The sequence below is a fragment of the Mytilus trossulus genome, chromosome 1 (genome assembly GCF_036588685.1).
Source record: "Mytilus trossulus isolate FHL-02 chromosome 1, PNRI_Mtr1.1.1.hap1, whole genome shotgun sequence".
NCBI classification, from domain to species: domain Eukaryota; kingdom Metazoa; phylum Mollusca; class Bivalvia; order Mytilida; family Mytilidae; genus Mytilus; species Mytilus trossulus.
This window is the reverse complement of record NC_086373.1, coordinates 102,494,607-102,519,920: the sequence shown is the minus strand read 5'-3', so window position 1 is coordinate 102,519,920 and position 25,314 is coordinate 102,494,607. Positions and strand designations below refer to the sequence as shown.

The 25,314-nt window shown below is 31.5% G+C and overlaps 1 protein-coding gene across 1 annotated transcript; it reads left to right on the top strand.

The window, feature by feature from the left end:
- The first annotated feature begins 263 nt into the window (after window positions 1-263).
- On the top strand, window positions 264-20,611 carry LOC134705476 (uncharacterized). The gene is made up of 9 exons (XM_063564201.1): window positions 264-339; window positions 11,304-11,486; window positions 13,411-13,659; window positions 14,893-15,006; window positions 16,546-16,734; window positions 17,099-17,299; window positions 17,693-17,786; window positions 19,981-20,084; window positions 20,304-20,611. The coding sequence occupies exons 1-9, from the start codon at window positions 270-272 to the stop codon at window positions 20,609-20,611; spliced, it is 1,512 nt and encodes a 503-aa protein (XP_063420271.1). The 5' UTR covers window positions 264-269.
- The last annotated feature ends 4,703 nt before the right edge of the window (window positions 20,612-25,314 follow it).

Genomic DNA, 25,314 nt, shown 5'->3' with positions numbered 1-25,314 from the left:
GAATGGTGTATGATTAAGCTGTATTCTAGACAGATGCATTGAAAATGAAATCATGCTTTAGGTCGTTTCTGTGGTATTGTACAAACTGTGATTCTAAAAATAATAATTTTAATAGTTGCCTTGATGTAAAATAAATTCGGGGAAGTTGGTATTCTCTTTTCAAAGAAATACATTCACTAAATTTATCCTATAAACATCAGTTAGTTTCCGGATTTCAAGTCTGATCACTTAACCTGTTTATACTTCCCTTTTCCACATTTGATACTTGTATGAAGATGAAGGTCTTGCTGTCTATGTTGTCGTTGATCTTTATTCTATTGGTGATGTATGTCGATTCGGGTAAGGTGTTAATTTTATTCGCTGAAAAACCAGCAAAGCAACTTTTATATGATATCGCTCTTGTTCGCAGATCTTTGATTTTCAGTAAAGCGATCATTATACTTATTTGTAATAATTATGTTCACACAATATAAGTAAACGTTATACTATGACACGCCGTATCTCAAGGCGTACAAATATTACTAATATTGTGTCAACATAATTATTATTTTTTAACTTTCACACGATACTTAAAGTCATATGAAACGAGTGAGCGGTGAAAAATAATGTTTGTCCAATTCTTGAACCAATGCATGTATACATCATAAACTTTATAGTCCTCTGTGCACGATTTTTTCATTATTTTCGCAAATATATCATATAATCGTCATTTTTGTTCTCTCTCTGTTCGTAATGATTGAACAAATATGGCTGCTCATTAAATACCGTGTTTTGAAGCCGAGTTTTACCGATTGTCACTTTATAGTAAACAATCACAAAAAGCATGGGGATTGAGTACGTGTTTAACAGGTATAATCAGATATTAGTTTATTTCAATGACAGATCCATGCATAGCGGATTTTTACGAGGAGGGTTACGCTCGGGTCACTATGCATACGGAAAATATGTCGGCGAATTGCTTCCTGGAAGCAAGCAATCAAAAATAAGTAAACTTCTTCTAAATGTGGACAAATTAAAAAACATTCCTCAGAAAAAAAGAACATTTACATAAGTTGTATAATGAAAACTATCCATTTAGTTATAAAAAAACATATGCATATTTTTTTTTTAATTTGTGGTTTCTTATGACGTTAACTCTTTATTTGTTTACATTGATTGTTAAATAAAAAAGAACGGATAGCATGTTTTTTGACAATATCAAACCAAAATTTATAAGATATTTTATCTCTTTTTTTTTTTAATATGAAACCGCACTAGTAACCTGGACCCGTATGAATACAACATCTTTACTAAACGTGATCCTTAAACTAAGCTTTCACTAAGAATTGCCTTAGTAAAGTAACTGTCTTAAGTTTTAACTTTACTAAGGAATACTTAGAACCTTTCTCTAATTACAGTATGATATATATTAGCTCATCATATGTAGTCATTCGTTTAAAATTGGATCGATATATTTTAAAGAGCTGGGGTTAAATTGATACTAAGAGAAAAGGTTGACGTTTTGATGGATGAGCACTGGAATATTTTTTTTTAAATTAATTTTACAATCTAAATCTTTCCCCTACTTAATCTTTAACTCATATATATTTCATAAATGTAATATTTTCTGTAGACAACACAATCTTTTAAACTGTAACAAAAACACTGAAGATTTCAATGACGTAGCACCAGTGTAGTATTCTGAGCATATGTGCCTACAAATAATTTATATTTTTGTTTTTAATAAGCAAAATAAGAATTTTACTATAGTCCATCAGCTTCTTGTTGGGGTGCCGTCTTTCTTTCTTTTTCTTAAAATCTATTTCGAATTGAAATTAATATTTATTATCACTTACCGTTTACAATAAAAAGGGGGTAGGATCAATTTTCCACGAATCAAAAGTCCTAAAATCTTTACTTTTACATATTATTCGATTCATATGTTTACGGTCAGGTATTATCAACATAAGCAATATTTTCGTTAACAGCAATACTAGTATATAATATGGAAAGTAATTCAATACGGTTCAGGCATCATAAAAACGTTACATACATAATTCCATGAGGTAGCAGTAGTGGACCCAGAAATTGTCATAAGGAATAAGGACTGCCATTAGAGAAGGGCCACTTCATTGATTCCCTAAACAATCAATCAAATTGTCTTAACAAAATGAAGGTTCATGTCCCTTCTGAAATCCGGCTCTAGGGTTTTCTTAAAACTTTTCGATTCCTGTAAGTGGCAAGATTCATTTATGGCACAAAATGGCCTAAAATTTCATCTTAATCATCGAACACCAACATTATCACAATTTGGTTTGTAAATGGGTCTATTTCAAATTTATTAATGATAAATTAATCAGTTCTTTCCATTAAAGTACATAATATTATACAAAGTAAGCCCATTTTGGAATTTTTTTCAAAATTCGATGATTTTGTGCAATTTTCACACCTAAAAGCTTTAGGAAAGACTAGGCCGCTACCTAGAATCCAACATGTCTTGTAACCAAGATATTCCATTTGATATATAATTCATCAATATAAAAACTTTAGGGATTGTAGATGGCAGCCGAGACATATGCCAAAAACAATCAAGATTATGGAGAAAATCTACCAAAGTTGACCTTAAAGTACAAATAATGTTTTTTCCAGGGGTCATACAATGTATTTTCAATAATTTTAAAAGAAGGTGTCCAATTAATATTTTTGTTTTAATAGTATTATCAAAAGTATTAGTATGTGACATTTGTAATTGTTTGGGCCCGATTTAAAAGAACATAAAAAATTTAGGCATAGAGAACCTTAGCCGTATTTGGCACAACTGTTTAGAATTTTGGGTCATCAATGCTTTTCAACTTTGTACTTGTTTGACTTTGTTTCCTATTTTGATCTGAGTGTCACTGGTGAGTCTTATAGAGACGAACCACACGTATGGTATATTTGATTATAAGCCTGTTACCTTTGATAACTATGAGAATGTCGGAATGTCCTATTGTAATGTTTATTTGGGTATTTCTCGGTTCTAAATGTTCTTGCATTTATTTGTACTGTTGTCCTGTCAGTTAATGTTGTCATCTAGCGTTATATTTGATATTGCCATTAAAGAGAGAGGTGAAACTAGCCACAAAAACGATACAAGCCACCATTTCTTCTTAAAATGTCTTGTAACAAGTCAGGAAAATGGCAGTAGTTATCTTATAGTTCGTTTCTATGTGTGTTGCATTGTAGTTTGGTCTGTTTTCAGTGTTTCTGTTGTTTCGTTGTTTTCCTCTTATAGTTGATGTGTTTACATCAGTTTTAGTTGGTAACCCGGATTTGTTTTTTTTAATCGATTTATGACTTTCGAACAGCGGTATACTTTAGTTGCCTTACTTTAATCCTTCGTGAACCTTCCCACGGGGAAGTTGCCAAACATCTTTAGAAAAAACATAAAGAACTAATATTGAAATTTGACAAGTGAGTAGATTTAACAATTGTCAAAGTTGCTGATTTGCAAATTCCCATCAAATCTATGTGCAGGTCAAGGTGGACAGTTTTGTGAATTCTAATTACAAACAATACATCATGCTCCTTGTATGTAGTTGTCAATATGAACGGGTACACGACGGACGACATGTTGTGACAAGCGTTGGAAGAAGGCAATATTATAACTAAAAGTAAATACTTGCATCAGTTTAATAAAGGTAATCATAACTGTATTTTATATCTTACTGTTTTATATAAAAAGTCCCTTCCCCTCCTCTCAAGAATAAAGAAATCATAGTCGGATAGGTGTGTCTGAATTAGAAAACCCGACGACCAGACATGCTTAACATACAAAGATACAGAATGAATATTTATGAACTACTCTCTTTTTGGGACCAATCAGGGGCGGATCCAGCCATTTTTAAAACGAGATTTGCAACCTTAGAGAAGAGGGTTCAACCATCAAATGCATTTCTCGCTTAAATAAAACGAGTACCCACCTGGGACCTCCTTCCTGGATCCGGAAGTTTGCTTTTAAGTGTTTTTTGCCTAACTTAAAGACTGGTTGTCCTCTAATCATCTGGAACTGACCCCTGATCCATTTTATCTGACAGTTGGTATAATCTAGTCAAATAAGGTGACAGGTGTTGAGCAGTATTCTTTAGCATGAAGGCTAGTATGTCATCTGTGCCAATTGCTTAAGTTACTCCGTTCTGGCTTATTTGTTTATAAGTCTAATGATTGAATATGGGCTTGGCCTTTTATCTGGCATGTTGTTAATGTATTCCTCATTATAAACTGAGTGGAACTGGTTTTTAGGATAGCGGCTTTTGTTCGTGTGTCACTGTGGAGGTGTCCGTCTTTGTTTTTCAGAGTTGTTATTCCTGAAGATTCCTGTTTCCTTCTCTTAATGTATGACGAAAATCCATTTGATTTCTTGTGTAAGTCTTCACGAACTATGTCCTGCATGAATACGGTATGTGCTCGTCTAGACTTGAAGTTCGGCTCTGATGTTTTTATACCGTTTCTTGTCCTTTATTGAGTTGTTGAGTTTTGCTTTGGAGTAAGCTTTTTGATTCTGTCTGCTCATTCGTCTTAGGTTGGTATTCATCCAAGGGTGGCTCTGTCTAGCACGTTACCTTTTTGTTAGTACATACTTTACACTGTATTCTTTTATGATATGTTTAATTGATGTGCACATGGTGTTAAAATCATCAAACTTGGTCTTGTTTAAAACATCAAATTGACTGTTTAGATGTTTTCCTAAACTTTTTTAGTCTTCAAGTAAACAATCCATTGTTATTCTTAACAATATATACATTCAAATAACACTTGATTCAGAAATAGAAACTATGGAGTATAACTATAGAACTGGTATATAATATGTTGTAAGTGGATTAGTGCTAGTGTTTAGCATCAAGTGTTTTGGAAAAAAATGTATTATTGGGTAGGCGTATGGTCGGCGATTCAAGTTTGTTGTTCATACGGTTTGAGAGATAAAACTTATCAAATATCACTGTGGTGTATTTCATTACCAGTAATGCAGTTTTCTGACTGACAGTATTACAGATGAATGAAAAACCCACAAACATATGCAAATGTACGGTCTCCAATGGTAGACCAGTGTCTATATAATAACTCTTGCTCTAAATTGCACCACGTAGAAAAAAGTTTAGCAGGCAATTAATTAATATGAATTTGACATCAACACCAAATTAATTCCAAAATGAACAAATAAATCAAAACAAAAATCAAAACATAAAGACATGGTTGTTTATATCTTTTGCAATGTACGTTGTATTCAACTAATGCCAATCTGAATAAGAAAGTGAAAGAAATAACTCAATTAACTTTTATTTCGATCATTCAGTTATTAAAACATTTTTTCACCAATTTAGATGATTCATATAGCTTGACTTTTATCTCAACGACAGTTATGAAGTTAAGATAAAATTCACAAAACAAGACTAGACAATTTTGTGTTTGCAAGACAGCGAGCAAAAACAGAAAGATAGCGAACAGTTATTATAATGCATAAAATCATAGAAAAAACGAGAAAAAATTATTTCAAATATGGAGTACCGTATATTATAAACAGAAAATACAATGATTTTCTTCCCGAAAAAGAGAAATGATTATCTGGTAACACATGAACACGGTTTGAGTCTTGGGAAGGGACTATTTTCGTTCATTTTGGAACAACAGTTATTACCCTTTAGTTTGATGCGTTTGAGCATACGATTAGAGACTCACTTTTTTAAATTTTCCTCGGATATCAGCATTTTTGGGAATTTAATTTTTTATGGATATTGTGGACGAGCAAAAAATATACATGGGTTGTAGAGGTGCTATTGGAGTATATGAACAACTACTGAATAGTTTATGATAAAAAAAATCTTAAGAACAAACTGAAATTAACAAAATGAGATAAGGGGCATTGTACACATACTATTGATTTTTGACAGTTTTGATGTTATTATGACGGGTGTCGCCTTTAAATATGTAGTAGAAGCGACATTATAATAATTGCATGAATATGTTTTCTTGTTAAAACAATCTGAGGATTAGGGTAACACAATAGAAATAAACAATGTGGTATTAGGTGGATGGAACACTTAGAGTAACTAACTGATTGATAATGTTTATGAAGGGAAAACATTTATAGGTGTTGTAGAGGAAATATTTGTGCATTGTTTAGGAAAAACACCAGAATGGTTTATTTCAAATAATCTGAAGATAAGGGCAACACAACTGAAAATAACAAATGACATTGGCACTTCATTTAGAATTTCAAAATGTTTGAAAGCTTGTGAGATAGGCTAAACAAATGGAGATCGACAAAAACAATTAGAGGGCGCTAAAATTAATTTTAGACAAATTTATAATGCTTTTGACGGGTAACGAAGATATATAGGTATTGTAGAGTAGCCATTGGCGTTTCGCGTAGGAATAACTAAGGCATAGTTCATCTTCAGAAATCTGAAGTTCAGGAAAACACACGGGAACGATGAATACTTGATAGAATTGCACATTTTACCATGTAAACGATGAAGGTTCTTAGCAGTGCTGTTTCTAGTTAGTAGACAATAAGTCTGTGAAAAAATGGATTCGTTTCAAATAAGTTCAGACGAAATTTTCACATGAGGTCAACTTAACCTCACTTAAAATAATATCCGGATTTTAAGAGACAGCAATTAACGTTTTGATACTTCCCTTTCGACACAACTTTTACATGTATGACGGTAATGAAGTTTTCATTAAACAAGTTATCATTTGTTTTGTGATTTTTTCTTTTTGTTTACCTCAGTATGTATTCTCTTTATGATAAGCGAAGCCTTTTCTGGTTTTATATTCTTCGCATAAAAATGCATCAGTTATACATTACATACTAGTGTATTAGTTTTATTAATTACTATTTTACTGAGAAGAATTTCTGTTAATTCTGTTTGCCATTTTTTTTCCATGCATGCAATTTTAGCCAGCATAATGTTTAAAATGATAATTGTGAAGTGTTCAAGTTTAAATTTACTGTTGAGTTTAAAATCTCTGTTAAGTTTAAATTCACTGTTAAGATTAAAATCACTGTTAAGATTAAATTCACTGTTAAGTTTAAATTCACTGTTAAATTTAATTCACTGTTAAGTTAAAACTCACTGTTAAGTTTAAAATCACTGCTAAGTTTGAATTTACTGTTAAGATTAAATTCACTGTTAAGTTTAAATTCATTGTTAAGTTTAAATTCACTGTTAACTTTAATTCACTGTTGAGTTTAAATTCACTGTTAAGTTTAAATTCACTGTTGAGTTTGAATTCACTGTGAAGTTTACATTCACTGTTTTGTTTAAATTCACTGTTAAGTTTAAATTTACTGTTGAGTTTAAATTCACCTTTGAGATTAAATTCACAGTTTGTCATTATCGAAATCAAATAGGCACGATTGCATAAAATCTTCAACAAAACTTGGTAATATTCTTGACATATGACAATATATATGAAATTGTCCAATCTCTCTTTCAAAGTCTCACAATGTAGGTATGATAGGTTAATTGTTTCTTGAACCCCTATCTATACGCTTTAATTTTTCTCAGGACAATCCAAGCACAACCGGTCATTTCAGTATTTCACTACTAGAATAGCATTATTGAACTGTCGCAACAAAGTTTTTTTGAAATGGTTTTATGCCTTTGTAGAGCAGAAGAACATGCATGCTAAAGTGTATATATGCACTATAATATAACTTTGACGTGCGTCACATGTAGAACAGGATCTGCTACTCTTTAGGTAACCTGATACCATCCCGAATTTTGTTCTTGTTCAGTTCATTGAAGTGTTGCCTATGCAGTGTTGTTTATTAATTGTTTTCTTTATGTCTTTTTCTGTTTTGGCCTTTGCGTTGCACTTTCTTTTCAAATTATGAGATTTCAATATCACAATAATCTCTTTATCTTCCGTTTCATTTAAGATCAGCCTAAAATGAACTGACAAAAATGAACGCTATCAACCAACGGAACAAATGACAAAAATGAACGCTATCAACCAACGGAACAAATGAAAAAAGGTTGTCATATTCCTGACTTGGAATAAGCATAGCGAGAAGAAGGGGCTCTTACACTTTTCTTATCCATAAGTGTGTTCAGCACTCCAGGAAAGAAAATATTTTCTTTCGACAGGTGCAATTCAATCACTCACAGTATGACGATACACGTTTTCTTGAAATGTGTATTTTTTTTCCATACCGGAGTTTGATGCAGATAACATAAAACTAGGAAAACTGGGAAAGAAATTTTCTACGTATTTGAAAACAAAACGACAAGTACAATTCAATCACTGACATAATTTCGATACCAGTTTAAATGAAATTTTGTCGTTTAATGTACATATTACATAAAATATTTTTATGCACCCAAAGCGGTTTTTTTTCTTGACTCCCTTTTAAAAAATCCCACTCAATTCTAAGCATTAACAGCCATGGATGTATCAGACGTAAATGATGATCAACTCTATGACCAAAAGGGAAACACAAATAGCAAGATTAATCTAATGTGTATTTTGCATGAGGGAGTTCGAACTTATGTTTTTTAATAATTTCTTAATTAACCGAGAATTTTAAGAATCGATTCAAAACAGAGGAACTGATTACTGAGCTGATAGTATACCTCAGGGACTAACTGTAAACCAGCTTTGGTATCTATCCAGTGCGAGTAATTGAAAACAACATTTGTTTCAATTTTAATACAAATACAGACTATGAGAATGCCTTTTAGAGTTTCAAGCACCAAATTAAAGAAAGTAATAGGATACTTTTAATCAGTTTAAAAATCAAACAAATATTATGTTACCTAACGATCGATATCAACAAAAAGTATATAGCGAGTAAGGATCGTACTTGATAATCAATTTGTGATGATGTATGTAAAACCAAGGAGTTTATAACCTCCTTGATAAAACTGACTTAAATAGTGTGGATTCCATGAAGTAATTTTTCTACATATTTCTGTTCAACAGTTTTTTTGTCAATATAACACCTCTGCTAAGGCTGTTCGTATAGTTTGTACATGAAGGCGAAATATTGATACAACAAACGATAAGTCAGAGGATGTGTTTAAGATTTGAAATTGGAAAGTTGAAATCCCCACTTTTATCCTAGATACTAATTTGAAATCCATCATTATTGATATTGAGGAAAAAGTAAAATACAAAACGGAAAGTTCCAAATCAAAAGACCAAGAGATGAAGCAGACTGTTTATATTTGGTTGAATTCGTAATCTAATGTTCACAAATTTAAAGAATCACGAGCTGCAACAATCATTGAAATAATATGGGTGATTGAATTGTAGGACATAGTTGAGTGAAATGAATTAACACAAAACAAATTTTCGCTATATTAAGATCTTCATTGCGTAAAAGATGGCAACAAGCTGTTGAGAGATAAACGATAAAAGATAAGTTATTAGTAATGCCCGCGTCACACTGTCCCGATTTTTATATACGATGGACACCCGAATGCGAAAATTGTAAGATCGTACGAAGTTGATCCTGATCTCGTTAAAATACCAAAAAGTGACCGAAGCAAGTACGATGAATAACGAAGTCTATACGATGGTGCCGAAATTATATATTATAGCAAAAGATGGACATACGAAGGTTAACCGAAGACGGGTATTTAAGCTTCATATCTCAGACGAAGCATACACGATGGACAACGAATGCTTCACGATGGATTACGAAGGCTACACGATGGATTACGATGATGGCGCGATGGCCATACGATGCGAAAATGTTCAAAACTTGGTATAGTGTTGCTGTAGTCCTATAACATATGACCTCGGGGGCATTATTTACTATTTCTATTTACTGTTCTGATATTTTTTTTTACTATCAATGTGACATTCATAAAAAATAAAAAATGAAAATATCAGTATAAAAACGTTAAAAATTGAATAAGAATGCGAAGTCATATGTTATAGGACTAGTCTAAAGACAATATTAAAGGTGTTTCCAGTTACTGAATGTTTTGGTTGATTTCTAAAAAAATAGTTTATGTATCAAATATGCATATTCAATTTACCATTGTCTGAATGTGTCATATACAAATAGAGTGTCCATATTTGTCCCCAATATGTTACATACGATGGGATGCCACGCTCGGCATTGCCTTGTTTGAACTGTAAAATGTGTGCACTAGTCTGAATAATCACCCATAATTATGCCCATGTTTACTGATCTATCTTAAAGGTAAGGTAATGGGTTCGTTGATCCCTTTTATTCAGATAGAGCTCTTTCTAGGAGAATATCATTATAATATAGACAAAAGGAAGGGTGTGGGGAAAGCAACAAATTCGACAATATATGACATATATAAAACAAAATGGTTATGGAGTTAACATTCGTGCGAGAACAACTCAGACGATACATAAAATATCAGAATAATGAAGACAAAGGTTGGTTTCCCTATATACGTGTACCTGCTGTGTTGGTGTACGAGGCGCGTTTATGATTTTTATTATGTTATTTGATATGAAAAACTGACAAAAAATAATATTTAACTTGTAAAAGTAAATCCTGAGCCTGAAATAGCTGCTCTTCTTGTTCCATTTAAATTAATAGAAACAACACTGTCGCCTTTCTTGTTCTCATAGAATCATATGATATGAGCTCCATGTTTTGTGAACGTCTTCTCTTAACTGTCGTATTAGACTGACCAGTGCATATCGTGCATGGCACTTTGAATAAATGTATTTTAGCGCGAAAATTAAATTCCATTTAGCTGGACTTTTTGTCGTCGTAGTTCCATCTTGTCGCCTTTGTACTTTTATTCGATGGCAACATAACGGGATTACGAGGTCTTCACGAAGTCGCGTTGCCATCTCAAGACCATCGGGTAGCTTCGTGATTCATTCGGGTAGACATCGTAATGTCAAAACTGCCCGATGTAAACGATGGAAACACGAATGCAATACGATGTTCAAAGATGCATTACCGGTGACATTACGATGGTGAGGATGGTGATACGAACTCAATACGAACCCTCAACATCGGACGCACCTTCGGGGATTTTTTAACATGTTAAAAAATTTAGAACCCTTCCCGAAGTTTTCCCCGAAGGCTAGAAAAAGTGGCCGGTGGTTCTACGATGGTTAAAGATGGCACTACGAATATCCCGATCTGGATACGATCAGTCCCGAGTTTGAAAAAATTCCATAATCGTGTTTCCATCGGCGTAAAAATCGGGACAGTGTGACGCGGGCATTATAAAAGGTCAGGAACTTACAAATATGATCTCATCAGAAACAATATTCAAATGAAGGAAGACAAACTACAAATAGTAAAAATGTATAAATTCCAAATGATTTACTTCTAGGTCATTTGAATGTAATTTTACGAAAAGGCAACGTCAATGGCACCAATCTGTTTGAAATTTGCAAACCTTATGGGTTGAATGAAGACAATGTTAACATAAAGAAGTTAACGACAGGTAGTACTAACAGAACGTTAGTTTGGGTCGGAGCAGTTGTTCAATACACACCTTGGATGGAATATAGTGGTATTTATAAACATATTCTAATAACACCTTTTCATTTGAATATTAAAAATAGGGACGAAAGGTACCAGAGGGAGAGTCAAATTCATAAATCGAAAAAACACTGACAATGCTACGGCTTAAAATGAAAAAAGACATACAGACAAACAATAGTACACATGACACAAAATAGGAAACTAAAGAATAAGCAACACGAACCCCATAAGCTTCTAAAGTAGGCTTATATTTTATATATAATTTTGTTTTTATATTATCAGTCTAAATATATCTCCTAACGTGCCGTAAATCAATTATCTAAAATTGTGATACATTTTCATTGAAAGGTGTGTTGTGTATCGTGATTTATAGCATATGAGTTTTTGTCCCAATGACGAAGGACAGGTCCTGGAAGACGTAAATGCTTGTATAGATCCGTAGCACTATTATCAGAGGATATTTAAAAGTTTAGAAAAAATAGTGATTTAAGCATATAAAATAGAAGATGTGGTATGATTGCCAATTTGAGACAACTCTCCACAAGAGACCAACATGACATTGGAATTAACAACTATTGGTCACCGTACGGCCTTCAACAATGAGCAAAGGCAATACCGCAGTCAGATATAAAAGGACCAGAAATGGCAAATGTAAATCGATACAAACGATAACAACTAACAGCCTTTGTGCAAAAATATGTAACACATAAATAAACAGCAACCACTATATTACAGGCTCCTGACTTGGGACAGGCACATACAAACATAGTATGGCGGGGTTTAACATGTTAGCAGGATCATAACCTTCCCCATACCTGGAACAATGATGGTATCAATACAACATAAGCACGAACTATAAAAATCGGTTGAAATGGTTTAACTCATCAGATGGATCCAAATACAAATACTACACAGAGTGTACGTGGTTCAGCTGCAACTGATTTTACAAATGCTTAAACCAGTCGGCAACGGGACTATAAAAAGGGACCGGTTTGGCCAGTTTTTCAGTGTAATCAAGTTTCCGTTTTGACTACCAGTTATTGACTTGTGTCGTTAATTATTTTGTATACATGTATAATTGCTGTCTTATTGGTAATTGTAAACTAATAGATACAAATAGCGGTATACTATATTTAAAAGTTATATCATGATTTGTGTGAAAATATTGTGACATGAATATTACACATGTTCCCTGCATTTGCACCAGATACTTAAACACGAGCGATCTTTTTGCGGCATATTATTGGCTTTAGAAAACAAAATGGTTGTCTTCCGAATTAAAAATAAATTATTAATTTAACTTCGTGTGTCCAATCGACCTCGTCAGTTTCACTTTTGCTTTAATAATAATAATAATAATGAAAATTTATAGAGCATTCTATATAATAAATAAAAATTACTCTAAGGTGCTGTACATTCAGCATTTGAGTTTATTGTTTAAATTGCATGAGAATCCCCGTGTTGTTTGAACTGTTTGACGAGATTTTCATTTAACAGCCGTGGTTTTCGACATTTGTATAGCCGATTAAAATGCAATACTTTTATCAAACGAAATTTCATCATGATATAAATATTGTCGTACAACTCAATATTTTCTTGGAAAGAGGTGTGTCCTCGTCCGGGACTTCCTAATTATTAGGGAAATTGGATTAAGGATTCACAACAGAGAACCCAGCATTTCGAGAACACGATGTTAAATTTCGTACTCCAGATGTGTATACTTTTTCAGACCATTTGTCCCTGCAATTTACCATGATGGCGAGAATTCCAAAAACTGAGAAAGTCAACAGTCATAAGCCGGTATTGCACTGTTTCTTCATTGAGATGTTTATTGACATATTGGTAAAAGTAAATCCGTACTTAAAATTATAATGTCATTGACTTCAAATGCAGAAGTTCTATGTTATATATATATGTTTAAAAATATTTAAATAGCTATATTATTTATGTAGGTTGTGGTACATTAAAAAGTGGAATCAATACCGAGACATCAATGTTTGAAGCAGACCCGTTTAAATGTTATCAGAAATGCAGAGAGATACAATTTACATATGAATACATTGGAATGAATAAGCATTTTTGTTATTGTTTGCATAAGACACATTTTCATAAGCGTTTAAGCTGTAAAGTCAAAGAATGTGACAATTTTTTATGTTATAATGGAGACTCTTCCAACCTGGTTGCATTGTATTTTTTAAATCGTAAGTATAAAAACTTCGTAAGGGGTTCCGAGGAACCCAGTGTTTCGCCTTTTTTTTGCTGTTATTCGCTGGCTCAACAAATATGGTGGGGGGGGGGTGTAATTAAAAATGTACTCTAGATAATATCTTTTGATTGAAAGAAGCTTCTGTTGAAGTTTGGTAAAAATTCAGAATGGTTAAAGAATCTAATACTAGTGAATTTTTTAAAAATATAACTGCAGACTTGCAGACTGTATGATTATTGTGAACTGAAAGAAAAACTGGGTCAATTTGTGATCGATAGACAAAAAAACAAGTAAAATTCTACAAATCTTCCATCTAAATACTAGCTTTTGATAAAAAAAAAAAAAAAAGCTCTTATGCATGTGTTGTAACAAAATCGGATGGTTTAAAAAAGTTTTAAAAATTTTATTAAAATATTTAACCACAGAGTAACTATTTGTGGACGCCACGGCCAGGGCCACTGATGACAACGAGGACGATGAAATGTAGGATCGCTGTGTTTCCATTTGTTGCATGTGACAGACGCTCAACAAACATCAGATGAAATCACTGAATACCGTGCTTGATCCGCATCTTGGGTGTTAATTTGTCCTTTTTAATTCAAGCGTCACTGATGTTTTGTTGACGACACGTGGTTTGGCGTACATAATTTCAAGCTTGGTATCTATGATGAGTAGTGTAACTTTTTGACATATCGAACACGTCGTTCTGATAAAAAAAAAATTAATTATTTCGATTTATCATTGACAACATTTTAAATTAACTAATTAACTAAGCTTACAGATACAACATATCTGACATATTTGCAATTCCCTATTTTCATTGTATAAAAACTTATAGATCTACATTTATTTCTCATTTGGTTCCTGAAATAAAGTCTCGTCTGTTTATTCAAAACAAATTCCCTATAAAATATGTACCTATTTGAAAAAAAAATCATGATCCGACTGCATTCGCCGAAAAATACAAAACAGTATCAGTTCTTATTTTCTTGATAGTTTAAAACATTGTATTTTTGTCAAACAATGACTGACAGATTAATTAAATTGTTTTTTCTTACAATTGAAAAACACTCGTGGATAAATGAATGCATTTGTTTTTATAAAAACATCGTCAAGCATTTTAACTTATTGTATATAAAAAGGATAACAACAGGGTTTAATTTGATTTTCGCAACAGTTTGGTAAATGAATAAACATATAGTAACGTTATTTTACTTACATTTTGCAGACACGTTTCCTGGAAATAAGAGTCAAGCAGGACAGTGTGGTGTATTTATATATACACAAAACAAAACTTCACTTGGCAGTAAAAGCTGTTCTGATACAAGTCATCCAGTTTGCTGTACGTATATGAACGATTTGAGATAAAAATGGTACTTGTAACGCCTTACAATTTTATGGAAAAGCATATCTTATCATATTATCCACCAATATTTACAGAAAATTAAGACGATGCGTGATCATAAATGTACACCTCTAAACACATTTTGACATGAAGCGATATCTCTTTTACAGTAAAAAGATGAACACAGGAAAGTAATGTTTATTGTTGGTTTGTTACAATAGTATACACATATTCTTAGTGTTTTCACAAATCACATAATAGTCTTGCTTAGTCAACCACCATTGATTAGCCGAACAAATAAAAAAGTTCATATAACTAACCAATCACAAGAACTAGCTGGTATTAAATCTGGTCCTGAAAAATAGTTTCTTCTCAAGACTATATATTAGTTGTCTTTACTCTTATCGAGTGAAATAGAAGCAGTAGTATACACATGTTCTATAGCCATAAATCGATTAAGCGAACCTAATTCCTGTATTTTGTGGGTGAAGTAACATCAAATGATACTGTACCAGTGAAAATTTAGTAAAATGTTTTAAAGATTTGTGAAGTGATATAGTGTAAACTGTAAGAAAATATGAAAAAAATATATAAAATCACGAAAATATTTAGAAATTATTTCATGTAGTGAAACTGGATAACTGGATTGGATTCATTAAATTATTTTGTTGATATTTCGCTATGCACCAGCACTTTGTATAAATATCAATGGCGGAAGCGAACAAGTATTTTATTTAAATGAAGGAAGGCACACGTGGGTTCTGGAAAAGTATAAATATTAAAAGACTATCACAAGAGTAAATTAAATCACATTTTGAGTTATGTCTCAATAGAAAAATCCAAAGAAATAAAAGAGGTCTTTCAACAATGTAAAAGACATCTCAGCACTCATAGTATTTGGCTATGAGAACATTAATCGGAAATGTACTGCATTATATGATATGCATTTAATTTAGTATCACCAAGAAAAAAACATATACATTTTTTTCTGGCTTTCTCATTTCTTAAATGTCAATGAAATGACATTACCATAAAAAATATCTCGTTCTCCTTCTAAATGTTGTGTTTTTTTGGCAAATGTATGATCAATTACTTAAAAGAATACATTCTAATATTAAGAAGATGAAGAAACTCAGTTACAAAACATTTCAAAACGTTAACTCGTTAACTCAAATTTTACTAAGACATTCTATAACTGGTTTAAAAAAAAAAGCCATATTGATTATTTCCAATCCTATATTCAGTATTTTTTTAAAAAAGATGAACGTATTAAGGATAAAATTTGAAAATACATTGAATATATTAGCACAGGCTGTATCATAAACGAGATGATTAAACCTGCATTCGTATTTTTGTTTAAGGCATCTTGAACAAAAATGTATCTTTTTATGGTTAGGCTTTTGCTATATCTTAATTTTACGATGTCAATGCAGAATTAATACTTTATTTGGTGCAGTTTATCATCTTTAACGAAATACCTACCCACCTAATCATATGAACTTTAAAAACATAATAAAACACTTTTTTAATATTCAGATAAAAAGTCTAACAGTTTAAATAAAGCACATGGAGGAGAATTAAAGAATTGGAGTGAAAGTATGAAATACTGTGATACGACTTCACCTAGTTCTGTTGAACATTTACAAAATTCTAAATCACCTTATATGACATTTGGAAGTTACTGGACAACCTCAATCAGAGCAGCAAAATTAATTTCACTTGACGGTAAGAACGCCTCTTTTATTTTGTTTGTAGAATATTATCAAAATTAAAACAAAAGTGTCAACAATAGAAAAAAATGAAAATCACTTTACACCTGTACTATTCTTTATATGATTTGCTCTAAAGCATGATCTTTTGAAAAGATATTAATTGAAGATAATTTACTTCTCATTGATGTGCATCAAACCAATAAATATTTTTAGAAGGGACAAAATTTCTTGAATAATCCGTTTTTTTTAAAAAGCCCCTTAACTCTGTAAATGATATAAATTTAGGAATGCATGACATATTTCAATAGCATTTCATACTTTTGGTTTTAAATTCACTTTTATTAAAAACAACATGTATATCTTGGTTTATTTTATAGCACTAGACATACGACAAGATTCCACATTTCACTGTTTAGCGGCTCGTGTTTCAGAAGACAATAAAATACAAGAGCTTGTAATAGAGACATGTGACAAGAGATTGCCAGTATTATGCCTGGAAACAACTACTGGGTTTGGATTCACAAACAGTAGCGATGGAAAAATAGAAATGCAAAGTACCCCTAATAACCATTTAAATAGTAAATGCGAGATCTGTACAATTATTATATCTCAGAAAGTCTTCAAACGCATTCACATTGTTAAGAAATTACGAGCTATATGTCTTCGGTATTGCTTTTTATGTAATTAAGGTTTTACTATTTTAAATCACACTTTTCACAAGATATATGATATTCTATCCATAAAAAAAACCCAGAAAATAAAGTTAGGTTTGTAATTTTTTTTATTTCATTTTTTTTTATATGAGAGTTAAAAACATAATTTGAAGAGGAAATGACGTGCTACAAAATGTTTTCAAAAATTTTGAATGGGCAGAATACTTCGTACTTATTTTTGTGTTTGGTAAATCTTTCATTGCTATGGATTTTTTAATTGTTGAACACCAATATAGATTTCCTTTATCTATATCATAGACAATGAAGAACAGGATGCTCACTTTCCATGGGAGATGATTGCTAGTTTTATTGGGGCTATTATAATAATCGCCATTATTGTTCTTGTTATAGTGTAAGTTACTTTTCTGCTAGTCTTTTAATAAAATTATACTCAGAATTCCTCTCATAAGAACATAAATATATAAGAACAGATTAAGTATTGTAGTTAAAAATTACATTCATTCAATGTTTTTTAATTTGTCACCAATTTTTTTTATATTATGACTACTAAAATTATTAAAAATGCAATACAATTATAATATTGTATTGTGGTAATACAGAAACAGCACTATTATGTGACCAGATTTTTTTTTATTGTATTGGTGATTGTACTGGTAAATTAAATTATTAAAAGAAAAAGAAAGAAGACATTTCTTTATCATAATTTAAACCACCAATTATATCAGAAATTGACTGTTCCAAGAGATTATGACAGTTGGTTTACAGACTTTACGTTGTTTGGTATAGTCTTACGTTTGATTTTGACAGGTCTTGCTGTTGTTTTTTATTTGGTCAAGTTGTTGTCTCTTTGACACATTCCCCATTTCCATTCTCAATTTTATTACAAACTTTTCCATCCTTGGAGTAACAAAAGAGTTCGGTATTTAAAACAAAAACAATATTGATCAGAAGGAAAGGTCAATGATTTTGCTATGCATGGTAGAGATTGCCTAATATATGTGTTTCTGTTAATTAAAGCACACGAATAGCATAGAAATAGTCTATATGCAACGATTACTGTCTCACAATAAAAAACTAAAAAACGTCTTAATATCTAATTACTTCAATTAAGTAATGCACATCTCATCATTTATGATATAATATAAGAACAAGGAGGTATTGTATGATTGCCATCGAGACACCTTCCCATCAATAACTAAAATATAAGTACAACAATGGACATGGGTTCCAAAATGAGCATAATATATACCGCTGTAATGTAATCTTTAAGAAGTCTATGCATGACATTATCAAGAAAAAGGTACCAAAATTGAATTAAAAACTGTTTTATGCCAGTGATAGAGTGCTGTAATTTCTTCTTTTACTTTCACAACAATACGTTACACTATCGCTATTTTGTTCATTTTTCCTTTGATCTTTTTTTGTGATAATTTTCATATCATGCTTCTCGCTTGATATGGAAAAATTATCGCTAGTAACTAAGGAGGCCACGTGGTGTCGCTAACGAAATTGACATTGAAATTGACCGCGTCGTCATAGGTAAAATAGCGATAAACAGATTATCATTGGTCATCTCAACTCGATTGCTTTTCTCACTTTCGCTGTACCAGCTCAAGCGAGAAAATCAATCTCGTTGAGATAATCAACGATAATCTATAAAAACTATATAAACAATTTTACAATTTTGAAATTTACTTACACTATGTCTTGCGGGGCCCTCAATTTAAACAGTAATCTCTAACAGTGAGCCCCTAATGGTAAAGAAGACCGATTAAAGTCTCATGAATATTGTCATGAAGTTAGAGATCTTTTTGTGCCCAAAATCTTCCAGATACCAATCAAAAGTAATGTAAGAACAGCAATAAAACGAAATTATTCAAATAATTTGAAAAGTGGTAAACACATCGAACGTCACTGATGAGTCTTTTGTAGACGAAACGCGCGCCTGGCGTATATACTAAATTTGGTCCTGGTATCTATGATGAGTTAATTTACTACCACTAGGTTGATGCCACTGCTGGTGGAGATTTATTTCCCCGAGGGTATCACAAGCCCGTAAAAACGTGCTGACATGAATTATCATTGATATGGTAATATTTATAAATTAACTGTATACAAATTTTTAATTGTTTTGAAAAACTATGACTTTTTTACCTCAGGCATAGATTACCTTAGCTGTATTTGGCAAAACTTTTAGAATTTTGGTCCTCAATGCTCTTTTATTTCGTACTTTATTTGGCCTTTTAAACTTTTTTTGATAAGAGCGTCACTGATGAGTCTTTTCTAGACGAAACGCGCGTCTGGTGTATATACTAAATTTGGTCTTGGTATCTTTGATGAGTTTATTTATCAGATCTGTTCTACTTTACAAGGTTCAGAATCAAAAATTAGTTAATAGCCAATTAAAACAAATAATAAAACTACACTCCCCTATTTAAACTTATTGTTTGTTGACAGTTGTTCGTAAAACTCTCTATTTTACCTTCAGATTGCATAGGAAAGAGTAAACACATGCTTCCATTCTATTTGTTTGATATAAGAAATGAAAAGGCCATTACTGGACCTTTTTACATTTTACATTATAGGAAATATAGAAAAAGATCTCTAAGTAGGATTGAAAAATCTGTAGCGGTTACAGGTATAAATGATCGCAGCCCAAATGCAAGTAATGAAGAAAAAGTAGAATCTGGCAAGTATTAGACAACGGAATCAATATAAAAAAGATTTTATAATGACAATGTTCATTTTTATTTTAAGTCATAGAATGCAAAAGAATTATAGTTCTGTTTTGTCATTTTCCGAATCTTGAAAAATCCCCCCATGAAACCACATTTAACCTTGAGTAGGGAAGTGAAATATATCAGGTATCGGTGATTTGAACATATCAACATAATTATTCATTTTTCAGATAATACCAATATTTATGATGCTAGTAAATCTGAAGAGAAATGTGTAATGCTTAAAGATAGTAATTACGATAGTATGTCTGCGATAAGGCAGGATACAGAAGGGGTTTATGACCACACGAATTCAACTCGAAATGCTCATGGAAAAAATGAAGATTTAGATGTTTACGACCATGCAGACCCTGTCATTGTCAAACAAAGCCTACAAATTGAGGAAGATGGCGTATACAACCAATGTGAATTAAATATAAAGTCAGTTAGTGCAAAGACACACCTGAATAATGATACAACTATTTACGATCATGCATGATTTCAGACTTGATTTTATAACTTGTATTTATTAACCGAGCGGGCTTGCAGTAGGTATTTTGTGGTGCAAAAAATGAAAGAGCGGTCCTGTAATTGTTTTAGTTGAAGTAGCAGATGTTCTGTATACAAATGTATCTGGTTTCCTGTAACGCCACATTCCCTTTGTAGGTTGCATATTAGTGAACTACAACATTTTCTTTAAGACAATGAAAAATCTGCTTTCGTCGTTCATTTTTGAATGTATATTAGCCAGTGTATCGGCCATTATTTTTGATTTAAATAGAATTTGGTTATTTTTCAGTTTCAAATTAAAATACAGTGCAAACTACAACATGCAAATTTGGACCTATATGAATATGGCTATTCTTATTTAGATTTTTGTGTTGATGCCAACGCATGTTTAAAAAAAAATAAAATTTGAATTTCAAATTGTTTGCTAATTTTATTTTCACTAAGCACGTGTTGTGAGCATTACTCTTTTTTTTTTTACCTAGACCCCTAATGATTTAATGTCGATTGGAGCGGTTTATGTATTGTCTGTTCATACATTTTGATCCTTAACTATTAATACAGATGACACAATATGATTTTCTGTGAAAGCCAAAGGATTTTGTAATAGTGTAAAGTATATTTATCTTGTTAACTTATTTTGATTATATGACTTTTTTTATGTATGTGTATTGTGTATATGTGATAACGGTTCAGTATGCTTCTCTCGTTAACATTAGTATGATATAAATCATTGACATGTTTGATGTATGTTAGAACACCAACATATAGTTTACTAAATATTTAAATTCATAAATATCAAATTCTTGTTACTGTTACAACATAAGAAGGATAATTTATCTCTTTTGTATAGTTTAAAAAAAAAAACCATATTTAATGATTTCGGTTGTATAGACATTCATATAAATCTTTTGTTTAATTTCTTTTTCTTTCAAATATGTGAATGTTACACAGCACTGTTGGTAATAGACATTAATATTGCAAATATGTATATTTCTCACGACGGCTGTTCAAGAGAGAAGATACATGATGGTTGATTGTGGTTTTTCAGGACTTGAAATTTTAACTCATAATCAGGAGCAACTATTATTTACTCAATCCACCACTGTTTGTGTACCAATTTAAACAAATCAAATTAGTCAGAAATCAAATTAGCCTTTAAATGTTTTAAATCATCTAACATCACCTTTTGAATAATATCTCCTTATCACCTATTATATAATTAACAAGTAGAACCTTACCTTTTATTAATTCATTGTAAATAAGACCTTTTATATTTATTCTGATGTATTTATTTCCCAAAAGGAGTAACTGTTGACGTTGAATAGGCTTTTGTAATACTTTTTTTAGATCATTTGTAGATTTTAATACTTTTTACATAAAATTTGGAAACAACCTACTTATGTTTATTTATAAGATTGATATTGTCAAAACTTATTCTAAATACAGAAAACTTGATCATCTTTCTAAAAGTAAAAATTTGGTGTCGCTTTCCAATTAAGTGATAAGTCATCAATATTAATAGGTTTTTGAATCTAGTATATTTCCTATCATCGTTTACCCGTTTTCTTTCCAATCGTTAATTATAATTTATTTTTATTTACAATAACAATATCGTCTCACTTCTAAAATTTTAACCTGATCTTCTTTTTATCACGTACACTATCTCTTGGATCAGTAATACATTTCTTTGTCTGTCTGGATTTCTCGAAAAAAAAAAAAATTTGTATGTTTTCACCCTCTTCTATTCACTGTACTCTTTATTTCATATGTGCACCTTTTATTATATCGTAATAAAGATTAATAATTATAGAAAGAAGATGTGGTATGATTGTCAATTCGACAACTCTCCAAAAGAAACCAAATGACACAGACATTAAAAGCTATAGGTCAATTGACAATTTTTTTTATCAATGCATATCTTCTCATCTTGTATAAATCAGCGTCAACGAATGAATGAGAAGCACCTGAGATCACTCCTAGTTTTTGGTGGGGTTCGTGTTGCTTATTCTCTATGTTGTGTCATGTATACTATTGTTTGTCTGTTTGTCTTTTTCATTTTTAGCGATGGCGTTATCAGTTTATTTTTGATTTATGAGTTCGACTGTCCCTCTGGTATCTGTCGTCCCGCTATTGACCGTAGATAAACATGGTGATACCTTTAAAATCCTTTTTGGCCATAAAGCTCCTAACGTTTTTATGTATATACACATCCTGGACATTCAAATGCTTCGGAATAGCGCTTCGGACGAGAGGTATAGGTTTTTTAGTTAGTGATGCTTCCCTACTGTTGTGTATATCTCTACGATTCCTCCTTATTATAACATGCTCTGACCCTCTGATATCGTTAACACTTACATGATTGAGAAGATGAAACGATTCAAAAACTTCAAGTTGCAAAAAGGCATACGCCAGTATGTTTGAATAAAAAACAAAAGAATGCTCCCTAGTCTCAATTTATTAAAAGATGCAGGAATGACTGTTAATGAGCGCCTTTAATGTCTTGGCTGCGGAACTATAGGTAAAGTTCCTTATTATATTATTTCAATGTAAACAATATTTTTATTAAGATAAATACAAGTTTTAATTATAAACACATTCACAATAAGGATCCAGAAACAAGCAACAGTTGCTTATATTAATCTTTTAAAATTATATTATTTTGACAATATTCAATAATGTAATTATTTTCTTTTGTATACTTTTTAGCTCACCTGGCCCGACGGCCTTAGTGAGCTTTTCCCATCACTTTGCGTCCGTCGTCCGGCGTCGTCTGTTAACTTTTACAAACATCAAACTACTGGTTCAAATTAATCCAAACTTATCCACAATCATCATTGGGGTATCTAGATTCAAAAATGTGTCCGATGACCCGGCCAACCCACCAACATGGTCAACATGGCTAAAAAAAGAACATAGGGTAAAATGCAGTTTTTGGCTTATAACTCAAAAACCAAAGCATTTAGAGCAAATCTGACAAGATTAAGTTGTTTATCAGGCTGGGATCTATCTGCCCTGACATTTTCAGATGAATCGGACAACCCAATATTGGGTTGCTGGCCCTGAATGGATAATTTTAAGGAAATTTTGCTGTTTTTGGTTATTATCTTGAATATTATTATAGATAGAGATAAACTGTAAACAGCAATAATGTTCAGCAAAGTAAGATTTACAAATAAGTCAACATGACCACTAAGGAGTTATTGTCCTTTATAAACAATTTTGAACAATGTTCAGTAAAGTAAGATGTACAAACACATCACCATCACCAAAACACAATTTTGTCATGAATCCATCTGCTTCCTTTGTTTAATATTTACATAGAACAAGGTTAGCGACACAGGCTCTTTAGAGCCTCTAGTTTCGTTTATTTTGTTTTTATACATAATTTTTGTCTGCTTGCACTCATGAAAAACATTCACTATAATTTTTAAAATATAATTCACTGTTAATTCCTGTTTGTATCAATGTGAATGTAAAAACAGGTTACTGTTCGCGAACTAGACCTAAACAGATATAATGTAATTTATTTTTCTCTCTCATTAGAATAAGTGATTTTCCTTTGCAATTTTTTTAAGAATTCTGACAATTCATAGTCCTGCACTATTACACATGATTGTTTGATAATAAAACATTAATATTCATTTTTGTTCAGATATAAATTTTAGTTTTTACAAAATAAAAAAAATCCTTTTAAATGCTACCAAGTAATCAGAGACTAATAAAGTTAATACTATATTTGTGTTCATGTAAACATATAGGACACTTTTTATTACATCATATTGCAATAACTTATCTGTTTTTTTTCTACCTCAAATAAATAAGTCGGGTAGACATAGAAATGACATAGAAGAAATTAGAATTCCGCGATATAAATTATCATTAATGTAACTCGGATAATCGTCCGTTTTGCTTTATTTTGATATTTATTTTGTATTTGCACTATAAGAACTAAGCACATGAAAACAACATAGTTAAAATAAGGATAGTACCCAAACAAAGTTTAGCAACACAATGTTTAACTAAAGATAAAGCAAAACAAACTTTCGCTTTAAATTTCAAATTTGTGTTTTCTTAATTCAATCGATTGTCCACTCAAATTTACTTCAGTTATGCTGATCAAATTGTAGACAGCAAAACTATTCGCAACTTTGAATGAAGTGGTAAAATTAAAAGTCACAATTTAAAGCAAATTATGTACATGGTCACGGTAAAAGATGAACAACGCAGTGAGGATATAGTTGATCGCATTCGCAACTAACAATTATCTTGCAAAAAAGTGGAAAAGGCACTTTTTGTCCCCTCACATTTTTGTATTTTTTTTGTAGCTTTATCTTCATTCAATTCAACATTTATGCAAGCAGAAAGGCTGGTTTTTTTGTGTTCAATTTGATATTTTTTCTCAAAAAAATATGAATCCTAAGATTTAGAAAATCATTTATCTGATGAAAGTGTTGCAACACTTCTTCTGAGTAGTATATATGATCGCAATAACAAAATGTTTTTCTATCATAACTTAGATTACGAAGTGTGAAATGGGGTTTATTCCAGACAAGTATTTTAAACAACATCGTATTAATCTATAGAATTGAAATAAATCAGTAATCTTAGTAGTAATATGTCAATACACTAAATGGTAATAAACGTGTATGAAATGATGGGGGATTTTCCTTCTTAATAATTCCTCTTGTAAAA